Source organism: Stenella coeruleoalba, assembly GCF_951394435.1.
Source record: "Stenella coeruleoalba genome assembly, chromosome: 11".
In the NCBI taxonomy this organism is placed as follows: domain Eukaryota; kingdom Metazoa; phylum Chordata; class Mammalia; order Artiodactyla; family Delphinidae; genus Stenella; species Stenella coeruleoalba.
The window spans coordinates 91846880-91868578 of NC_137157.1; the positions used below are offsets into that span (position 1 = coordinate 91846880).

Sequence of the window (21699 nt, forward strand, 5' to 3'; positions counted from 1 at the left end):
GGCTTAAAATAGCTGCGCCAGGCCAGAGCAATGCCTGCTTAACCAGGAACACCACACTAATACCATACTTCTAAGTCCTATATAGAAACACTCTTGTGGCAGCAGACAAGCTCAATTACCACCGGACTGGGTACCACAAGAGTTTTTAGGGTTTTTTTTTCCTTAAAGAAAATATCTGCCCATCACCTATATTTTTATTTCTCTCACGGAAATTTTCTTATTTTCCTGGAAGCACAGACACTCTGTTCTTATTGTGACTGAAATCTAGTATGCTTAATACTTGACAATAATATAGCACCTTTCATCCAAGGATTTGTTGTTTGGTTTTGGTTTGTGTGTATTTTAAGAAGCTTCCAGAATTGCCTTGCCTCACCTGTGTTGTGGGATAGGCAGGACCTCTGAAAGGCAACCCCACCAGCTCATGTCAAAGCTAGAGCTGTCTCTGAGCCTAGGAGCCCTGATCCCCAATGTGGCTAATTAGATAAAACTTCCTCAAAAGTGTATAATTTAGAGGGAGAGTAACAGATTGTGTTGCACGGGTCTTTGTCCTTCTCTCTCACGTTACGTACTTAAAACAGACATTGATTGCATGGAGAGAGGTTCCTAATAACATAACTCTAACATAACCCTGCTATAAGATTGTCCCTTTTTCCCATAATTTGAGTGGTGCTTCCACCACTGAATTGGTCGTTAGTGGCTTTGCAGAAACTCCAGAGAGCTGCCTTGGCTTTAAAGGAGAGGCCAAGCAAAGTCTGTAGCAAGAGGTTTCCACGAGGGACAGCTGTGTGAGGTCTAGTCTGGGTTCTGACCACGCCCCAGGCCTTCCATTGTGAAAAGTTCTCTTTCTCAGTTTAGCTAACACACCAACTTAGCCTTAATCACTATCTCTCTTCCTCCCATTTTGTCACAAATACCACAGAGCTAAATCTCTGTTCCAACGAGGGATAATGGCTCACTGGCCAAAGTCCTCCCGCAGGGCCCTTCAGATGGTACTGTTTTGCTTTGGGTCAGAAGGGCAGGATGGCTTCCAAGCCTGGCGTATTCCGCACAAGAACAGTATCTGCCCTTGCCGGAACTTGTACCGCTATATTAACTAGGTGCAGTAGGTCTGAAGACTGAATTCACCCTCGGAAGTAGAGTCAGCAATGTGGCAGCTGCTGGGGCCCCAGGCAGTGTATGTAACTGATAACAGCTGGAGGCTGGAGGGAGGCCCTCTGGCCTTCATCCAGGGAGCATGCATCCCAGCCCACGGCTTTCTCCCAGGGCAGGGGCTGGACAGTACGGGACCCTCTCAGTCATGTTTGGGTTTCAGCCCCTCCCCCCTGCCTTCCCCTCCCCCCAATTCCCTCTCTTGGTTTTTCCTGCTTAGCAACGTCCACTCCTCTCCCAGATTCAAGGACTCCCTCTTCCCCACCCCCACCCCCCAGATCCCCAATAACGTGTTCAGCCTTATTTCTTTCTCAGGACCAGATAGAGAATGCCGATGATGAAGCTGAAGCAGAAGCAGATCCAGGTCAGGATGAAGGAGTAGCCGTGGTGACTCTCCGGGTACCAGTCTTTAAAGTTATTGGCATAGTGATGCGTGTAGATGGAGGCCCCCACCAAGATGCACAGCCCTGCAGGCGAAAAACAACGATTAGCTGTTGGTTTGATTTCTTAACATGAAAACCAAGAAAAAGATTTTATAATTTTAGGAAGAGCCTATTTCCCTCATGGGCGATGGGAAAATGAAATCTGAAATTGGACCCCCAACGGTAGTTCTGTCAATTTGCCCCAAACCAAGCTTGATGGCTGTGCTGGCAAATCAGAGGTGCTCAGGTTCTCACATCCGCACTGGTTTGTGTGGATGAAACACAGCGTCTCGGGTCCACCCCTCAGCCTTCCCATCTGGACCCCAGCACACAAGGGCAGGCTGCCTGAGGCATGCAGAAGAACACGCCTTCCACCAAACTGCGTGTGTGGGGGAAGAACGACAGGAGAGTGGGAATGGCGATCATTGCAGGCATTCTGGCAGCGGCTTCATCTCTCTAAGGAATCCCACATCCCTGCCCCCTTCAAGGGTCCTGTATACAAGTGCTACTGATGGACGGACCCCAGCCACTTAGTAGCTGCCCGGGAGCCCAGGTTTAAACAGTGAAGCCTACGAGGGTTCTTATTCCAAGCAGCTATCAGGGGTTCTCCCAGAAAGCACAAATCGTACAAGGCGGTTTCACTGCCCCACGTGCTCAGCTGTTCAAGCTGCCGGGAGCACCCATGGTAAGATCTACGGGAAAAGCTTTTTCTGGGTAAGCTGATACTCACAGCACACCAGCATGGTGGCCCCTGAGAGGAAGAAGCGGTTGCCTTTCTCCATGGTGAACAGCTGGAACACGAAGACCACGAGGGAGATGACGGAGAAGATGATGGACAGAATCATGAAGGCCTGCACTGCCTTGAGGGCATCTGTGGACACAGGGTGGGGGGAGTGAGGGTGTTAGGCTACCCAGTCCCCGAGGGACTGGCCATTTCCCTGAGCGCACCAACTGTCAGCACTGAGTACAATATCTTTGTACGCACCTTCACTGCCGTATAACAGGCTGTGGCTGCAGTCAGCGGAAGTACAGTTTTTCCAAAGACCTACTGATATTTTTCCAACATCTGAAACCATCCAGGCCTGAAATCAAAAAGAAATAAAGGAACTCTTCTCAGTACTCTGTAATGACCTATACAGATAAAGAATCTAAAAAAGAGTGGATATGTGTGTATGTATAACTGATTCACTTTGCTGTACACCTGAAACTAACACAACATTGGAAATCAACTACACTCCAGTAAAATTTTTTTGAAATAAATTTTAAAAAGAAATAAAAAGTTGTTTAAAAACTAACCCCCTGCTTTGAAAGAAAAGGAAACAACAGATCACCTTGTGTCAGGACCAAATCTTAACCAAGACTCCATATTTAGCCAAAAACATGGTTTATTTCCATCTCTTGGTGGAAATAAGGTCTCACTAAAACTGAAGTCACAAAGGTCCCAAGAAAAAAGAGAGAGAAGAACGTGTGACCAAGGAAAAGTCACCTCATTCTCTGGGCCTCACATCCCTCATCACTTAAAAAAAGAAAAGAAAAGAAAAGAAGTAATTCAACCATCGCGATTTAAAATTCTAAGGCTCTAAGAAATGGAAACCCTGCGTGAGGAAATTGGTTTTAAGGAGGCACAATTCCTACACCCCACCAAGATCGTTTCATGGAAGGGCCTGGCTAGAGGGGAAAAAAAGTTCAGGAAAAATGTTCAACTGGAAAAAAGTAAGAAACATAAAGGGCAACGGAGAAAATAGCTGAGTGATCAATAAGCCACGTTCATCTAAACAGAAAGATAAACCTTGATCGTCACAACATGCAAAGTAATTCCATAATAACATAGTCTAGCCACAGCCTTCCTGTGGCGGCAGCTGAAAGTAGAAGAATGACCAAAATGTGTTCCCCGAGGCTCACCACGGTGCCAGCAAGACACTTATCCTTCTGGGATGGAAAACAAACACCCAGCCCTGTCTACACAGAGCGTCTGTTAAAATGAGAGTTATTGGAAAAGCAGGGCCAGGATGCCAAATCGCCTGCCTGCTCTTGATTTAATAAACAACTCTGTGTCCAGCCCCGTATCAGAAGCTGATAATTCAGATATTCAGCACTCAGCATCCACTAATACAGTTTGAAGTTGTTTATCGGACCTGTTATCCTGAGAGACTTGAAGGGCAGCATACAGAACGGCTAAATTAGAGTCTGGGGGAGGCCACGTGGGTGAGCGTTCTAGATTATCACAGTGGTGCTTCAATTAGCCTTGCCTCTAATTATACCCACCGATGTTGGCAAAACTCTGAACTTGAAAACCCATTTATCCTTCAACTGTAGCAGGGACCTGAACAGGTTCTGGAACCCTTTTTGTCTGTCTAGTGATGGATGGCCTTGGTTTTGGGGTCCGAGGAGCTGTCTTTGTTTATTTCTGAGAAAAGCACGATGGACCCTGCAAACTACCACTAGAGGTCAGAGTAGCCCAAGGTTCAGAGAGAAGAGCCTGTTGCTACCTCCATATTTTTAGGTTGTTTTGTTTGAGTTAATTCAGGGGAATCGGGTTAATCTTGCAAAATTCCACTCTCACATGCTACTCTCCGTCCAGATCTTGAATCTGGTGGTCGGGCCACCAAAGTGTCTTATGATCTCACTCCCATTTCTCCTTCTAATCAAGGTCCCCAGAAGGAAGGGAAGTTCTGCCCTGCCACGCAGGTGTCCTCATCATGCCCTGAACAAAGCCTGTCCCTCCCTGCTGGGCTCCTTGACCCGCACACCTAGAAGGCGTCCCATGCTCCTTTCTCTCTGCATCTTTAGCAGAGAGAAACCCCACCCATTTACCCGTCCTCCAAGCTCCACCTACACTGAGAAGCCTCGCTGTGTTCTCCAGACTGGCGGGATCACTCATGTAGACACTTGTTACTTAGCTGTCTGAAGTGCAAGTATGTGTTTATTTTTTTTCATGACTAAACTGTAAATTCACAAAGGGCAGGAATTATGGCTTAAACGTCCTTTGTAGCACTTTATGTAAATATGCAAATAACTTCCAAATGAATGAATGAACAGAAGAACACAACTCACATTGGCAATGGTGGAAACAAATAACATGATGACGGTGGCGATGTGGACCACAAAGATACTGGCCAGTAACACCAACATCTTGGCTTTTTGATGGCTTGGGAGTGAAGAGAGTTCTGAAAAGAAAGGAGAACAAGAAAGGGAAAGGGCAGGTTATTGTCAGATTCAACACAGTAATTCAGCTTTCCCACCTGGGTGGGCTAGCTGCTAAAATCAGGAAGAGCTGCAGCAAAAACCATCAAGATTTCGTCATAAATTCCTGCAAACAACTAGTTAGCCCAGTTCCCACAAGTGCCTATTCGTCTATTTAAATAGACCTAAACAGAAACAGAATTCTGCCTCTCAGGTATTTATATACTCATCCTTCTGATACAGCTTGTTTCAAAACAAGAAAATTTTATGGTAACTGTTATCATTTTATTTTGTTTGTGTTTTAGAGGCCAAAAGTAGGACTTTGGTTTTTAAAAGGGCTTTCACAGCTGTAATTTCCAGGTCTCTGTGCAACAATGTCATATAAATTTCTATTTTCCACTAGGGAAGTGTCCACGCTTCTATCAAACTGCTCACCCAGCAATTTTAATCGAATTTTCCTCAGACCAGCAGCTATTACTCAATGCCCAGAGACTGAATGGGCTACTAACTTGATCCCAGATGAGATATAAAACGTGAGAGCCACATCTTCTATTATAATAATGCTGTTCAATATTCAGTAATTGTAACTACCTAATTACAGTTTAATGGTCTGATCATCTACCAATGGAACATTTTAGACTGGTATTACCGCACCGGGGCGTCTGGGCTGTGTCATGGTAGGGACTCTGTTGTTGACCTGGGGGCATAGGGTTCTATCTCCTAGGATTCAATATGACGGTTCTGGGGGCTGGATGCAGCTTGAGAGACCAAATGTGCCTTTGACTTGTGCTTGACATTTACCCACATGCCAATCCTTCAGGACTCAGTAGAGCAGATGGGCAAAGGCATCCGTCACACGGTGGGTGGGGGGATGGGGAACTCATAGAGATTAAGAAAGTGCATGGGTAAACAAAAGCGTTCAGCCGTAATCTCAGCAGAATAGAAGACAGGAGCCCATGGGTCATCAAACCTAGAAAATAAAGGAAGTGTGAAGGATGCCTGAGAGGGCAGCTACTCTGATGAATGTCAGCTACAGGAGTGCTTCGTCACTCACGCCCGCCCGAGACAGTTCAGAGGCGGCGCCGCTCGGCTGGGGAACTTCAGAAGGAAAGGGCTCGGGTTATTCACACCCTGGGCGGGGTGGATGTGTGGCTGCCCCCCCTCAGGGAGGAGCTGGCGGTGCGCATCCAGTAACTGTGCCCGCTTCTCGCTCTCTCCCTCCACCTCATTCGCTTGAAGCGTTGAGTGTGCTCGAGCCCCTTTCACATCGGACCGGGTATTTACTGGAAAGCACGGACACAATCATTCCAACACTTCTGATGTTTTCGATCTCCTCTCCCTTTCCTCGTCAGGCACTCAAAGTCTAGAATGACCTACGGAACCCCGGGGGCCTTGCTCTTGACAGGCTAGGAATCAGAGGCAAGACACTGGCCCCCACTGCCCACCCGACCCATTCCAACCCCCACCCCGCGCCCTCCTTCCCCATCCGAGCACCTCCTGCCACCTAGGTTCTTTTTGTAGAAACGTGTCCAGTGGAACTGTGAACGACCAAAATGATGACGTTTCTCCTGCGGCTTCAGGGGAGAGCTTGGCGCTTTCGTGCCCGCTATTAATAACCTCCCCACACGTTCAAATGCATTTTTGCTTTTCTCAGGTCCTTGCACACTTCCTCAACTCTCTGCTTGACTTTAATGCACAGTGAAAAGAGGTTTTTGAATTAGACCGAGGTTGAGTTAGAATCGTATAAAGTTGTTTGACCTTCCAGTCTCAGTTTCCTCCTATGTAAAGTGAGGGTTGCAATGCTACTCAGACAGGGAAATGCGAGGGGTACATTGGATCATATATGGAGAACTTCCAGCACAGCGCCTGGCACGTGGCAGATACTAATGGGGTCGCTTTCGTTGTGATTATTAGTATTACTATTATTATTATTATATGAAACTGAGTAGCCGGCACCAAACCAACCCAGTCCATCCGTCACCAGGCTGCCCCATGTTAAGTGCCAGTAATAGGATATCTGCTATCCAGTTCACAAGGCAGTGTGTATAAAATCATTTAGGTCCTCTGAGAAATTGTCCTTATGCCTAATCCTTGCCCCTTGCGTGGGAGGACCACTAGGAACACCCCCTTAGAGATGAGGAGGAGAATCCTCACTCTTCTCCGCCCTGTGCTACCCATCCTCCCGGCACCCCCAAGATTCACACCATCACTAGATCCTGAGCTCACCCCTCATGGAGAAAGGAACAGGCATGAATTAATTCTCTGAATGCAGGGAATTAAAATATTATATAACGTGGGCTTCCTTTCTGGCACAGTGGTTAAGAATCCACCCGCCAGTGCAGGGGGTGCATGTTCGATCCCTGGTCCGGGAAGATCCCACACGCCACGGAGCAACTAAGCCCGTGCGCCACAACTACTGAGCCTGCGCTCTAGAAGCTGTGGGCCACAACTACTGAGCCCGTGAGCCACAACTACTGAGCCCTTGTGCCACAAATACTGAAGCCCATGCACCCAGAGCCCATGCTCCGCAACAAGAGAAGCCACCTCAATGAGAAGCCCACACACCGCAACGAAGAGTAGCCCCAGCTCGCCGCAACTAGAGGAAGCCCGCGCGCAGCAACGAAGACCCAATGCAGCCAAAAATTAAAATAAATAAATTTATTTAAAAAAATATTATATAACAAGTCATGTTTAATCCTCCTTGGGCTCTACAAATGACTTTTTTATTCCTTTGCTTCCAATTTACAAACACCCTCCTCCTAATAAGGGTTGAGGGACCAAAGACAGAATATAACACACCAAGTGATGCCTCTTAAATGAGGTCGAGGAAAATGTTCTGAGTGTTGCTGTTGGGGATCCAGCAGTGTTTTCCGTCTCCTTGGATTGGTCTGTAACCCTCCAAATTTGAGTCTGATTCCTTTCTCCCCGGCTCACACTGTCCATTTTAATGACTTGAACATAATTGCCTTCCAATTACCCTGCACCTTCACCGTGGCTGGTCCACTGCACCCCCTGGGCACGCGAGTTCCTGGCCAATGGCTCTCACTTCTGATCTAACCCACAGTCCCCCCTGACCATTATTCCCCTGCAGGGTGCAGGCAGGAGTGAGTGGCGGAATCGAGCAAGGAAGCGACTCTCTTTCAGGGTATTTAGATTTCTGTAATCATGCCACATCTTTTCACCAAAGAAAGGAGCAAACTGTCTTGGATTAGCAAGTGTTTGTAGTGCGCGGAACACACAATTCTCTCCACTGTTGGCTGCTGTGTCCAGCCGGAAGTAGGAGCTGCTGCATAACACATATGGTAACCTCTCCGTTTTTCATTGCCCCGAATTTGTCAGGTTTTTATTAGTATCATCCATTGTCAGCTTAGAGGGGCTTCCTTTAATTTCAATGGCTCTCCCCAACACATTTGGAAACAGAATGAACTGTCTTCTTAAATGCCTGGCCTGCATCATCCCTAGGTACTCAGTCCCTATACTAGAGGCCCCCCAGCAGATGAGTGGGAACCTATCAAGTAGTAGAGCAGTTTGGGTAGAAACCAAAGAAGACCCCATGCTCCCACGGGGTCCACCCACCCTTCACAGGCAGGGAAGATTTCTGAGAGCCTCATTCCCTGGCCTCGTGTATATCTTGCTTCAGATAAAAGCGCTGAAAAGAGACCATTTCTGAGCATTTATATCTTTGGAAGTATTGGCTGCTACAACTTTCTTTTGTGGCAGTATGTTTCACTAAAACAATAACTGAGCTCTCTCTCCCACCTCTCCAAAATGCTACGGATGGCACGCACCAACGGAAAGCAGACCCCTAGTCATAGCCGGGCAGCTCAAACCAGGCAGTAGAGGATAACGGCATGGCGGTTCTAAAGAGCTGGGCGCCACACCTTCCTCCCAACGGAGCATCGGTGCTCGGGAACGGCCCAAAGTTTGTCCCGTGGTGGCTGGGACTTCCCTAACAACGTGATCTGTGGTTCTTGGAGTTGGACCCAGGCCACCAGAGCTAGGGAATCCACTGCATTCTCAAGGGATAGGATGTCCACTGACTGTTCTATGTGGGGTGCCAGGAACACATTTCTCTTCCCACCACTGGAAGCAGAGTAGGATCGCCCCCTTTACCCTCATTTACCCATCAAGCTTGGGGACGGGGGTGGTCAGGGCTCCGTGGGGCTGGGTGGGAAACTGAGAAAAGTAGGGGAGGCATGAATGCTGACTCTAGAGAGAAGTGATCATTAAGAGAAATGGAGGTTAGTGACTTAGAGCCACACACAGGCTCTCTTTATTCCTTTCCTGTTCTTTCTGCCCTAACGGACAGGCCCGCCGGTTCCTTTTCCACCACCGCCATCTTTGTTTCTGACCATGCTTCCCCTGTTCTCCCCGCATCGCCCAGACCACACTAGGGCGGTGGTCTCTTTACACTCCTGTCCCCGATACAAGCCTCACAACCACTGACCATTCTAGATCTGGATGAAGTTCTTTGCTAATAGGACATTTATTACAGTTAGTGAAAATAAGCCTGAAGATTACGGTTGCTGGTGATTGGAGCTGTAAACCACTAACTCACGTTAGGGAGAAAGATAACCGCCCTCTCTAGTTGGCTCCGTCCACTTAAATCTTTATTGGTGTCTTGCCTCCCTCTCATACCCAACCCACCCCCCCCAAAAAAAAGAAAGAATCAAAGGAACATATCCCTGAGACTGCCTTTCTCTTTGTCTTTTTCAGGTAGCCTGACACTTTTAGGGCGTTCTGACCAGGAGAAATGAATCAGGCCTCTGTGGACACCTTTCCTTTTCTGATGGGTAACTCATACTGTAGAGACTTTGAGAATCATTGACTTCTAAACAGACAATTGAGATGTTAGTAATTTGGCCCCGTGATTGCTAAGCTAGGGGGCAGATCACTTTCTTTCTGCCCCGGAGTCTGTGAGTTTATTGAGCAGCGACCAGAGTCTAGGGGAAGCAACGCTTGAGGGTGGTCTAAGGAACAATAATTGGGATCAATACAACAGAATAGAGCCCCCCAAACCCACTTCTCCAGCAAAGGAAGTGATGGAAATCCTCGGCTTGAGTCACTGAAGAACTCGCCAGAGACTGGAGGTGTCACATAATCAGAAACAGGGATCTGGGGGTTGTGTGAGCAATGGGGGGGGGAGGTCCCACAGAGCTCAAATGTCTGTGATTCACTTGGAGTGTGTGAGAGTCTCACAGACAAAGGCCAAGTGGAGGCATCCTCTCCCAGATGGCACAGGACAGCTTTCTGAGAAGCCTGTGGATCGGACTGGCCAGCCAAAGACAGTTTAGTCATTTCCCTGGCAGCTGAAGACAGCCCAGGCTTTTCCGGGGAGACAGGAGCAATAATGACCAGATGCCAAAGTCCCTCCCCATCACTCCTTCCTCTCATCCCAGTTTGTTTGTTTTTTAACATCTTTATTGGAGTATAATTGCCTTACAATGGTGTGTTAGTTTCTGCTTTATAACAAAATGAATCAGTTATACATATACATATATCCCTGTATCTCTTCCCTCTTGCGTCTCCCTCCCTCCCACCCTCCCTATCCCACCCCTCTAGGTGGTCACAAAGCACCGAGCTGGTCTCCCTGTGCTATGCGGCTGCTTCCCACTAGCTCTCTATTTTACATTTGGTACTGTATACATGTCCATGCCACTCTCTCACTTTGTCCCAGCTTCCTCTTCCCCTCCCGTGTCCTCATCATCCCAGTTTCATTGCTGAAAATAACAGTCAGGTCATGCATTTTTCCTCCAGTATTTATCTCCCGTGCATCCGTACTTTCCACTCCCACTGTCATTGTCTAGCTCAGGACCATCAGCCTCTCCCACGATCCTCTCTCTGAACTCCTCCCTCTTAAGTATATGCTCTGTGTCACTGGGTTATCCGACCAAGTCACTCATCTTCTCAAATCTTCCAAACACACCACCACCCCACCACCAATCAGGAAAGAGGATCCAAACACCTCACGCTGGCCCTGGGAACCCGAGGAATTTTAAACCCAAACAGAAGTAGTCATTTTCCTCCTGTTATTAAAATCACTGGTGGCAACCCGCCTAGTAACAGAATTATTTGTGGAAATGTTTCACTCCCCCACCCCTAAGATTCTAAGTTCCTGAAAGGAGAAGCTTGTCTATGACAGGTACAAAGTATCTGTTCAGCGAGAAAATAAATGAATCAAGGAAGGCAATATTTTCTTTTCTGTGGAAAAAAAATAAATGTCAAAGTAACTGAAGTCTTCATAAAAAAACAACAGAATTCTCCAGAGAAAATGTTTCCCCCTTTTTTATATAGGTGAACTTTAGTCCTGTATTAGTTTTAGAAATTATTTATAGATTACTGTAACTATGTATTGAACATCTTACTACAGGCAAACTCTGTGAATATTTCTGAGTATTTTTTTTTTTAATTCTTATTTATTTTTTGGCTGCATTGGGTCTTCCTTGCTGTGTGCAGGCTTTCTCTAGTTGTGGCGAGCAGGGGCTACTCTTTGTTGTGGTGCGCGGGCTTCTCATTGCAGTGGCTTCTCTTGTTGCGGAGCACAGGCTCTAGGCGCTCGGGCTTCAGTAGTTGTGGCATGCGGACTCAGTAGTTGTAGCTCGCGGGCTCTAGAGCGCAGGCTCAGTAGCTGTGGCGCACGGGCTTAGTTGCTCCGCGGCATGTGGGATCTTCCCGGACCAGGGCTCAAACCTGTGTCCCCTGCATTGGCAGGTGGATTATTAACCACTGCGCCCCCAGGGAAGTCCTCCAAGTAGCTTTGACATTTGAATATTCAAGGTTATATGTGTGTTTGTTCCCTTTTATTCAAGAAGAAACAAGTAAATGCAAAGAAGATATCTTAAACTTCTAAATACTATTTAACTTCCTTATCTACCTCTTTAAATTACAGAATCTCTGACTGAAAGGAGGCTTTAAAATTCCTCCCCAATGCATGAAACTCATCTATAAATCTACACCAAGGAACTACCTAAATCATGCTTAAACTCCTCCAGTCACGGGGAGCTCACTACTTACCAAGACCCCCTTCCATTAGAAAGGTCCTGACAACACATCAGAGGCTGCTCTTGACAATGACTACCTTGATCTTACTTCTGCCCTTTGTCTAAGGCTTCCTTGTTAGCATTTTTCTAAAGTGGTCACTTTTCCAGCAGAACTGCCAGGTTATCAGAGAATTAGCCAGAGGACGTCACCTGAGATCCCCAAATCTCACTAAGTCATAACACTGTCCTGAGATGACCCAACTGCTGGACACACTCCGTCTTTTCATTGATTGATGCTGTCAGTGAAATCCCCATCTCTTTCTGGGTACCTGCAGACTTTGAAGAACGCTTTCTCAGACCAAGACACCGTGCTTTCTCCAGATGAAAGGCAAAGCCACTCCTGGTCGTACGATCTCCATGAGTCAGCCCACATCTGCCCATCTTCCTTCGTGGCATACCCCAAACTGTGTCTGTGCTTCTCCTGGGGACACTGTACAGGGCGGTAGCACGAATGCCTTTCTGTCCTCTACACATCAGGATCATTTTGCTTTTGTTGGTTTATTTTGATATGTTTCTTTCCCACTGAGGATCATTTGGGTTGGCAAAATGAATGTCCAGCAGAAAAGGAAATACTCTCTTTGGGGAGCAGCCGTAGAGGATGTATCCGGAGGAGGAAAAGGCTGGGATTAAAGGCAGGGCTGAGTGGATGAGACCTTGGATGAGCTTTTCTGACCATTGTTCTTGTTGTTTTATGTCAAGTGTACTTTTCCATTCTAAATATTGTTTTTATGTAGGGGTGGGAGAGGGGGGCATTCATTTCTCCGTGGGAAACATGTGGAGAAGAAGAATCCTGAAGGGCTATTTCCTCCTGCTTCTGCGTGTCTGATGTTTGGTGTGGAAGGAAAGAATTTCAAGCTGTACCTCACTACATACACATCATTCCAGGGTCTGATGTTTTCAAGTGCACGGGGCAGTTTTTATGACCAGGAGAAACATGAGCGGTCAAGTAGCAGGAATCTACGTGCGCCAAAGAAAACAACTATTTTTTCACGGTCCTGCGGGTAAGGGGACTGCACCTCCCAAATGTGGGCTCTCATGAACGGGGGTTATTATAGAAAAGGTGATGTTTTTCCGGCGCTGCTGTCGACTAGCGTGATTCTCCCGTAGTTAGGGATGAGGAACTGGGGGTGGGGGTAGGAGGATGCTATTGAAGGGGAACAAAAAGAGAAAGAAAGAAAAAAGAGCACCTATTTGAAAACCAGATTCTCCTAAAAATTCTGCCTCCGACGAACTGCTAACTTTGGGAAAATAACATACCCTCTCTGGACAGTAGCTCCTAGAGAGACACAGTATTGCGCAGCAAAAAGAGCACAGATTCCAGGTTCAACTCCTGATGCACCACTTTAAAAAAAAAAAAATTCAGTGTTAATGAGGTATAGTTGACATATAAAATTGGAAGCTATTTCAAGCACGTTGAAACTCCAGCCCGTTTTAACTGTGATCTGCAGACCTCGTAGCCTTAGTGTGAGGACGGAAGGGCTCCTGCCTGACACAGAGCAAAGGCTGTACAGTTGTTGGTTATTCTTTGTGTTCCTTTATGGAAAATGAGAAGCTCGGCCCAGCGAAACGGGCTTGAAGCTTCTCGGGCAGAAATTGAGGGCCAGCGACTCTGCTAGAAGCAAACAAGCAACATGAAGCTTGTCTTTCCAAATGTCCCCAAAGAGAATAACCTCTCTCTCTGGTTTCCCCTGGTCCTCTTTTGTGTCGGGGAGTGGCTAAATCTGGGGGACATCTGCCAAGGCTCAGGCCAGACCTGGGCAGCGAGGCCGGGCCCAGCCCGTGTCCCCGGCCCCGGCCCGCAGCTGGTCAGGCCATTGGGCAACGTCCCCTGGGCGAGGAAGGAAGCTTCGTTGTCTTCTTTTCCTAACAAAAGAGGAGTGTTCTGGTGGCCAGAATGTCTCCGAGGAAGAGGTTGCCAATAACTAGGGTTTGGGAAGAAAATCAAGGTGTGGCCCGGCCCCAGGGGCCCTTGGCAGGGGGGCGGTCCGACAGTAGGTGGCAGTAACAGGCTTGCACCAGCGGGGCCACAGGCTGGGAGGTGGCAGGGCCAGGCGGCTGCAGGTGCAGCAGGGCCGCCGCAGTGCCTGGGGTGGGCTGCGGGCTTGTTGCTCTTTCTAAGGGCAACTGGCTGCGTAGTGGCTTAGCAGGGCCGGGGTTATTCAGTCCAGTTCCTCGACAGACGAGGAAAAGCTGGTCTCCAGAGTGAAGGCAGCGTCAGGATGAAGCCCACCCCCTGGCATCTTCCAGGTCAGGCCTTCTCCACCGCAGCACAAGCTTTTCTCTCCTACGTTGGGGCAGAAGTTCTAGAACTTCTACCGGATCTCCCCTTCGCTCTGTTCCTCCCACCGCCTCCTAGTTAATCAGAGGGTCAGCAAAGCCCCTCGAAAGAGCGTCATTGGAAGAAACGAAGGGCCTTTGGAAGGACGCTGCTTCTTCCCATTAGGTTGCTGAGAGGGGCCACCAGCTGAGCCTGCCCCGGCCAAACCCGACTCCGCCCCTCCTTGCCCCTCTGCCACTGCCTACCTCAGACGAGCTTCAAACCTTCCATCCTGGCTCCCACCTACAGCACAAGCCCCCCTCCCCAGCGAAGCATGGCAGCCAAAGGGAAGCACGAGGTCTCCGCTTCACAACCCTTTCTCTGAAATAAGTGTGGACCCACCTGGCTGGTCCGACCCCTGGTTTCAGGAGCGGAAACCTCTCCCCAGCTCCCCGCACCTAGCCTCCTAGGCAGAGTCTTTGATTATTTCAAAGAAGACATCAAAGTACCCAGGACTTCGATCTGCTGTCAGCCCTGATATGACCCTTCTGAAAAGGGAAGAAATGTCCCCGGGGAAGATCCCCGCCCTGTTGGCACAGATATTCGATGGAAACTCAAATGTTGCGTCCATGAGCAACAGAAGATTATTCACGGGCGGGGGAGACAAAGAAGGAATACTTGGCCCTAAGGACTGTCTCGAGGCATTGAGGGAGGGAGTCAAGAGTGCAGCATCTTCACACTTCTGCCTTGTTCCTTCTCCCTGGCTTCCTCTTTCCACTTTCTCCCTCTTCTAGGCCTTTCCATCTGCCCCCCTCCTCCCTGGACACACAGGCCTAAGGAAACCCGCTCGGTCCCCTTGCTCCCCGCCCCCTTCCTCCTGGCACCGCCCCTTTCCTCGTCAACGTCCGCTCTCCATCAGCTCTCATGCACACCTTTGCGGCCGCACCCTCCCTGACAAGAAGGTGGGGCTCCTTTCCCAACAAGACCAGCTCGTCACGTTTCCCCGAGCCTGGTCTGGCTCCTGGCAGATCCCTTGCTGTTGTCAATATCCCCACAAGGCTTGGCTAGCCTGGCCCTGCTTATCTGAGCGGGTGCTCCTCGGGTTTCACAAATCAAACCTCTTACCTTTCTTCCCAGACCTGGCTGAATGCTCACTGCTACCCGACGGTGAAGCCCGCGGACCCGGTCCCTAAGGGATCTCTGAGCGTATGAAGCGAGGGAGACCGCCTGGGTCCTCTGTCCTCCGTGAGATGCCTGTTCCCATGCAACACGTGGCTTCATTTCACTTTCCTACCAGTGTTTACGGATTAAGCTTGCTGTTAGCGTGAGCCGAGGGACTCCTCACGACAAGAATGGTAGGATCTTAGAACAACAGGGTCTCAGAGCCACAAGGGGCCGTGGGGACCACCAAGCTCAGTTCCCTCCATCGAGAAGACAAGTGTCCTGCCCACGTCACACAGCAGAGTCGGGACAAGACGACGGCCCCTTGGACCTCCTATTCAGCCATCCTGCACCTACCTCAGGATTCATGCCACCGATTTCAACCCAAGCCCAGCGGGTTCTCAATTTTAATTACCCCACTGGAAAAGAGAATTCATGAACCAGGCTCGGGAAATGTGAAAGCTGCCAGATCTGCGTAAGGCCAACGGCCCCGAGAATAGAGGAGTCCATTTTAGCTCCGGAGAAATGCCATTTCCACAGCAGGGAAGGAAAGGTTGACCCAAATGTTTTGTTAAAAAGAGAGAGAGACACAGCAGTCCCAAGGGCTTCTACTTTTATCCTTGTGCTTCAGTATCAGCGGATCCCAATTAAATTGAGAGAAATGACTTGTAACTGAAGTGTTACAAAGAGTGGTCTGGAGACATGCATGTTTGGGGAGTGGGGTTTTGGGAATTCAAGCAAACTCCTAACGGGAAGCGTATTTGGGCTCCCTTGATTACTGAATAGAAATCCAGGGTCATCTGGGCAGAACTGGAAAAAGTATTGGAAAAGGGACATTTACGGTCAGAAAACTCCAGTTCTACGTTAGTTAAGGATTAGGAGCTCTTTTCAAGGCACTGACGTCCAGACTGCCCACCAGCAATTAGATCGAGGTGATGTTGATTGGCAGCCTGTTCCTGTGCTTACTAGGACAGGAGGTTCACAGTGGAAAGGCGTGGGCTGCGTGAACTATGGACCAAGTTAAGGGACCAGCCCCAGAAGGCCAAGTCAGAAGCCCGTGTTTCTGGCACTGGATTGATTTAACCATGACCTGGTGGTAGTAACTGGGTGTGTCCCTCTGAGTACGTATATCTGAGAGTCCCAAATGGCTCTGAGCTTTTGTGCTAGGCAGCTGTGTGTATACATGTGGTCGGTTCAAGAAGGAACCGTATGCATGTGTTTAGAAAATAAAGGACCTCAGAATCAGATCACTTGCGCATGGACGACTACGCTCACAGTTTCAAAGCTTCGAAAACGCTCCCTGCTCTTTCTGAATCTTAGGTCGTAATAATAATAATACAGATGCATCAGGTTTTATCCATTAAATATTGAATAAGGGTCAAGTGCTTAGAGGATAAGGAGCACTGGATGGATCAACAACAATGAAAATAGAATGGGTATTTTCAGCACCGGAGAGCTAGGAACAAAGTATAGGAGTTATAGAGAAGCCAGTTTTGCTGGATCTAAGAAACTCTAGTAATTAGAGCTATCCAGCAAAGGTGGGAGAGCACGGCAGTACCTTCTGAGGTACCAAGCCTCTTCTCTGGCAATTTTAGGGAAATGTAAGATTCCCATCCATCCAAGGTGGTGTGAAAATAAGATTTCTGCATATGGTAGAGAATGAATGGGTTGACCTCCAAGATCCCTTCCAAACTCAGGGCACAAAATCAAGGATGAAATGTAACTATATTTGCCTTGTGACCTTTTCTGAGGCCATTTTTCGGGTCTATTCCCTGTCAGGCTCTGAGAAGTCTACAGAAAAGCCATTTTGCTTCACCTCTAAGCCTTCTAGGTCTCTGACTGCTTTCTCTCCGCTGGTCCCAGGGGTTCTGGTACCAGCTGAAACCCCCAGAGCCACCGAGTCCAAGCCAAGAGGGTCTGCATGCCCCAGGTGGCCTCTGTGGAACTCCTTCTCTAGGTCCCCCAGAGTCTGGATGTCCCTGGGAACTGGATGGGCCAAGTCTGGCCGAGGAGAGAAGCAGGAAGAGTAGAGAAGGCCACAGTCTTTTCTGCGGTCTGTGGAGGGGACGTCTTTCCTCTCCTAGAGGCTGTCCTGTACTCCTGGGAGGGGGCCAGCATCTGCTCTGGGATGTGATCTGCCCTGGGTTGGTCCTCGATGGCCTTCTGCCAACTCCCAGGACAGTGTCCTACCCTCAAACAATGTAAACTCCAGAGGGTCCTTGGACCAGGACGCCAGACCGGACATCCTGCGGCCCTCCAGACAGCGCTCCACGCCCGCCCCAGTCCTCAGAGTCTGGGGTGGAATTTGATCCACCTCTGAGGGCAGGAGGAAAAACAACCCTCCCGGTTCAGTCTTGTCAAAGGTTCACAGCTGAACTCCACAAAAATTCCCTCAGCCACGGAACTCTCTCACTACTTCTTGGAGGAAGAGGGGAAGGTGGGAATCGGAACCGCATTCTTTAAATTGACGTCAAACCCCAGGCAATAACGCGCAGCGCACTTGCTCATTTATAAAACTCCAGCGTAAAGTGAGATGCGGCACAAATAATGAATTTCACGATGACGGTTTACGCCCCCAGAATTGTCAGTGTTGTCTATTTGCTGACCAGTTAAATCTAGCTTATTAGTTTTAACCTGCACAGACTAAAAGATTTGAACTAGCTTCCTAGGATACCACTACCGTCAACTTAATAATGGCTTCCCTAAGCCACGTCCATATAACCTGGGAAATAATCAACATTTCAAGCAAAGGCGGGAGTTCCCTGCATCTTGAAAAGTTGCCCTTGCACTAACTTAATCACCCCCTTGAGGGCAATCTTACCAAGCGCCTTGCCTGTACCAGGTACGTAGACTGATTACTTTTGAATCTTCTCTTCGTATGAACTACATTTCCAAAGAAAAAGCCTAATTTCCTCAGACAAGCTGAATCCTGTCATTCTCCTCACCTTGTTTACCTGGGGGAAAAAATACACCAGTATCTATATTGAAATGGGCCACACCTCCACCAAAATGCTAACCTTAAAAAAAAAAAAAAAGCAAATAGAAATCACTCGTCTTCCTTTTCCAGATCCCTTTCATGATTAGCACGAGTGTTTGCATTTGTACAGCCGTGTTTTGGAAACAGTGAGAAGATAAATGTTCCAAAACAATCACTGCCTTCCCCGCAGAAAAAAAATCCCACATCCACCTAAAATAAAAAATGATTTTAACATTTCTGATATGCCATATTTTCAACTCAGCACGAAAATTTGGTGGTTTCTGAAGTGAAAGCACAAAGCGATTTTTTTACAGGGACAGATGAAGTTCCCCTGCCCTGCCCTCCCCTCCCCTCCAAACCCAGTTTCCCTCCTGCTTCTCCCCATCCTCCATGTCTGGCCAGAGGGAGAGCTCTGGAATCCACATTAGACTCCCAACTTCACCAAAGGCACCCGTCCTGCTTTGTATTTCAAACTCCACTTGAAAGAAAGCGTTTCCTCTCTCTCGCTCTCTCTCCCTCTAACGGTTTTCCTTAAACAAACCAACCCCCTCCTCCTATCCCATGGAAAGAAAAAATATTTACACTTAAATAAAAGTGAATGAACATACCGAAGGACAGCAGGAAAAGTAGCCACAAAAATAAACTGAAATGCAGATCTCTATCCACCATCACCCCAAAAGACCAGCACGCAGAGAAACAGTTCAAGTCCTGAAGCGCTTCGCATCAAAACAGGAATTGACAACGTCGGGCAAGCACACCCTGTCATTTCAAAGGTACGTCGTGGTTCCTCCATAAAGAAAACCCATAAAGGATACGCTAGTGGTATCCTAGGAAGCTAGTACCAATCTTTGGAATACCCTGTTCCAAAGTCCCTGCTCCCATCACGCTTTCAGAACAAGAACCCAGTTCTTGCAAGACCTAATTACAGCCCAGCACCCCCCACCGATGGCCCCAACCTCCCGGGGCCCCCATCAAACTAGATTTTACTGAACCTTAAGGAAAAAGTTGTCTCGGTGGCCCACTTTTAGCCAAAAGTTCATAGGGTTCATTTCAAAGGGTCATGGAAAAATAGCAAAGGAAAAAAGAAAAAGCAGAGCTCCAGTGAGGTCAGAAGGAGGAGAGCAATGGGAAGGAAGGAAAGTTCGCAGGGCTTCCCCACAGTGTCGGGAGCTGTCCTACCTGAGGGTCCAGCGACCGAGGTGCCCAGAGTGACAGGAACTGGTGGCAGGCGTCCGCTCTTCTCGAGGTTTGTGACCACAGTGAGGGGAGGGCTGGCCTCCCGAGGTTATAAGTTGCCTGCGCTGGTGTGCTGGGGTGTGTGATGGGCGGTTTCTTTTTACTGTGCTTTAAAGGAGTTTCTATGAATCAGTCTGGCTTAAAAAAAAAAAAAAAATGTGTTGGTAAGCTACGCCCTGCTAAGCTGGCAGTCCGTCAAGAGAGGCTGGGAGGGAGCCGTCAATTCAGAGGAGCCAGTTTAGGCTCCCTGTGACTCAGACACACAGACCACAGTGGAAAAAGGAGTGACATTGCTTCAAATGAGTAACAGGAGTCACACAAATAGATCTGTTTACCGAAGCCCATTCCTCCTCTTCAAAAAGGAGACTTGGTTACCATGGATACAAGCAAAACACAGGTTATCTGCCCACACTTTCATGGGGGGGGGCAGGGAGGGGGACAGTGCCCTGCCCACTGACATCCTAGCTAATCATCCCACGAGACTCCCATTCTTCCTCCCCCACCAAATGCCTCCCAGGCTGCTCACGGTCGGGAATGATCAGATTTACTTCTGATTTACTTCCCTGCCTGGCCCTGGGCACCATCCTGGGGGTGGCTGGGGATGAAGAAGGGAACACACCAGGAGCCCTCGGAACCCGACCTCTCAGTGGTGGAGAGCTGGCTGGATGGCCCTTTAATTATGCTCCGTGAACGCCCAGCCAGACTCCTCAGGTTCACAGCTTGGAGGAAGTCATCTCGTTAAGAACTTTGCTCTCTGACCTGCAGGTGATAACCCCCTGGACCTTGCTCCACAGTTGAGCTCCTGCGGCATGATCATCCCAGCCACCTCTCTGCCTCACTCCTCTCTCACTCAGCAGTGGAGTCGGGAGTGGCCCTAGAAGTCATGTCATCCCAAGGCCAGGCGTCCGCTGGAGTCCAGAGCCCAGCTGCTCGCCACTTAGCTATGTGACTGCGTGCCTCCATTCGCTCGGGCACAAGTGGGGTAGACAGTACATTATGGTGAGAAATACACGTAGGGAGCGTATAACAACACTTGGTGCAGAGTAAGCACTTGATAAATATTAACTAGAATGAATATTTTACCGAAGAAGGAACCCAGGCCCAGAGAGGTGAAGTAACTGACCCAAGGAGAACAGCAAATTAGCAGGAGCAGCTGCGTTCCAAGTCGGCCACATCCAAGCAACTCTATTTCTGCTGTTTGCTGCTGTATCATGACAACTTATTTCAAGTCATATTATTCTCCTAGAGTTATTTATTGATCCATCCAACCAATGCATTTGCACGTAGCCGTGCACTAGGCGCTGTTCAGAGCATGGGGTCACGGATGTGAGCAAGATCCCTGTCCTCCTGGAATTTATATTCCATAAAAGACTAGAGGGCTTCCCTGGTGGCGCAGTGGTTGAGAGTCCACCTGCCGATGCAGGGGACACGGGTTCGTGCCCCGGTCCGGGAAGATCCCACATGCCGCGGAGCGGCTGGGCCCGTGAGCCATGGCTGCTGAGCCTGCGCGTCCGGAGCCTGTGCTCCGCAATGGGAGAGGCCACAACAGTGAAAGGCCCACGTACTGCAAAAAAAAAAAAAAAAAAAAAAAAAGAATAGAGAAGGGACGGATGACTATTCAACAAAATGTTTATAAAACTAGGTGGTAAAATTACAGGTGAATTTTTTCTTCTGGGTCACATTTCTATATTTTCCAAATCTTCTGCCATGAACCTACATTACTTTGATTTTTAGGAAAAAACATTTTTTAATGGATAGGAGGGAATATTATCTGAAATGAATAATGGGAAAACAGCACACACACACACACACACACACACACACACACACACACACACGCACGCACGCATACTCCATCACTCATTTGATAATAAAAATGTCTGTTTGAGAAAAGCCCCTCCCAGCAGTGGGTTAAGAGTCCTGGGATCTCTGAGCAGCCTAAGCCTTGAGAGTCAGGGTGTCTGGTGGAGAGACCTGGGAACCCTCACGGCTGTAACGGCAGAAGGAAGGCACAGCCTACCTGACCTGCATGCAGTCTGCCAGCCCATCCCGCCCCCAGGCCTTCCCCCATCCTTTGTTGGCTTGCCTTTCGCTTCCAAGGCCTTCTGCAAGTTTCAAACTCTCCCTTCCCCCAGCAGCATGTGCAGGGGGGCTGGGTCCAGGGCCAGAGTCCAGGGATGCTGAAGAGTATGTGGTCTGGTTGCATTTTCTTAAAGAGAAACCTGGGGCTTCCCCTTGAGGGGACGCAATCTTTCTGCTGCTTCCCTCTCAAGA

The 21699-nt window shown here is 48.6% G+C and overlaps 1 protein-coding gene across 2 annotated transcripts; it reads right to left on the bottom strand.

The window, feature by feature from the left end:
- Nucleotides 1-1449: 1449 nt before the first annotated feature.
- On the bottom strand, nucleotides 1450-19581 carry EMP1 (epithelial membrane protein 1; the record flags this gene model as incomplete). Of its 2 annotated transcripts, none has more annotated exons than XM_079938095.1 (5): nucleotides 19369-19581; nucleotides 4626-4738; nucleotides 2557-2653; nucleotides 2302-2442; nucleotides 1450-1616 (listed from the first exon to the last, which is right to left on the bottom strand). In XM_079938095.1, exons 2-5 carry the CDS (start codon nucleotides 4701-4703, stop codon nucleotides 1450-1452), a joined length of 483 nt encoding a protein of 160 aa, XP_079794221.1. In that variant the 5' UTR covers nucleotides 4704-4738; nucleotides 19369-19581. The 2 variants fall into 2 exon arrangements, with proteins under 2 accessions (XP_079794221.1, XP_079794220.1); XM_079938094.1 differs by lacking the exon at nucleotides 19369-19581 and adding an exon at nucleotides 18798-18863.
- Nucleotides 19582-21699: the final 2118 nt, after the last annotated feature.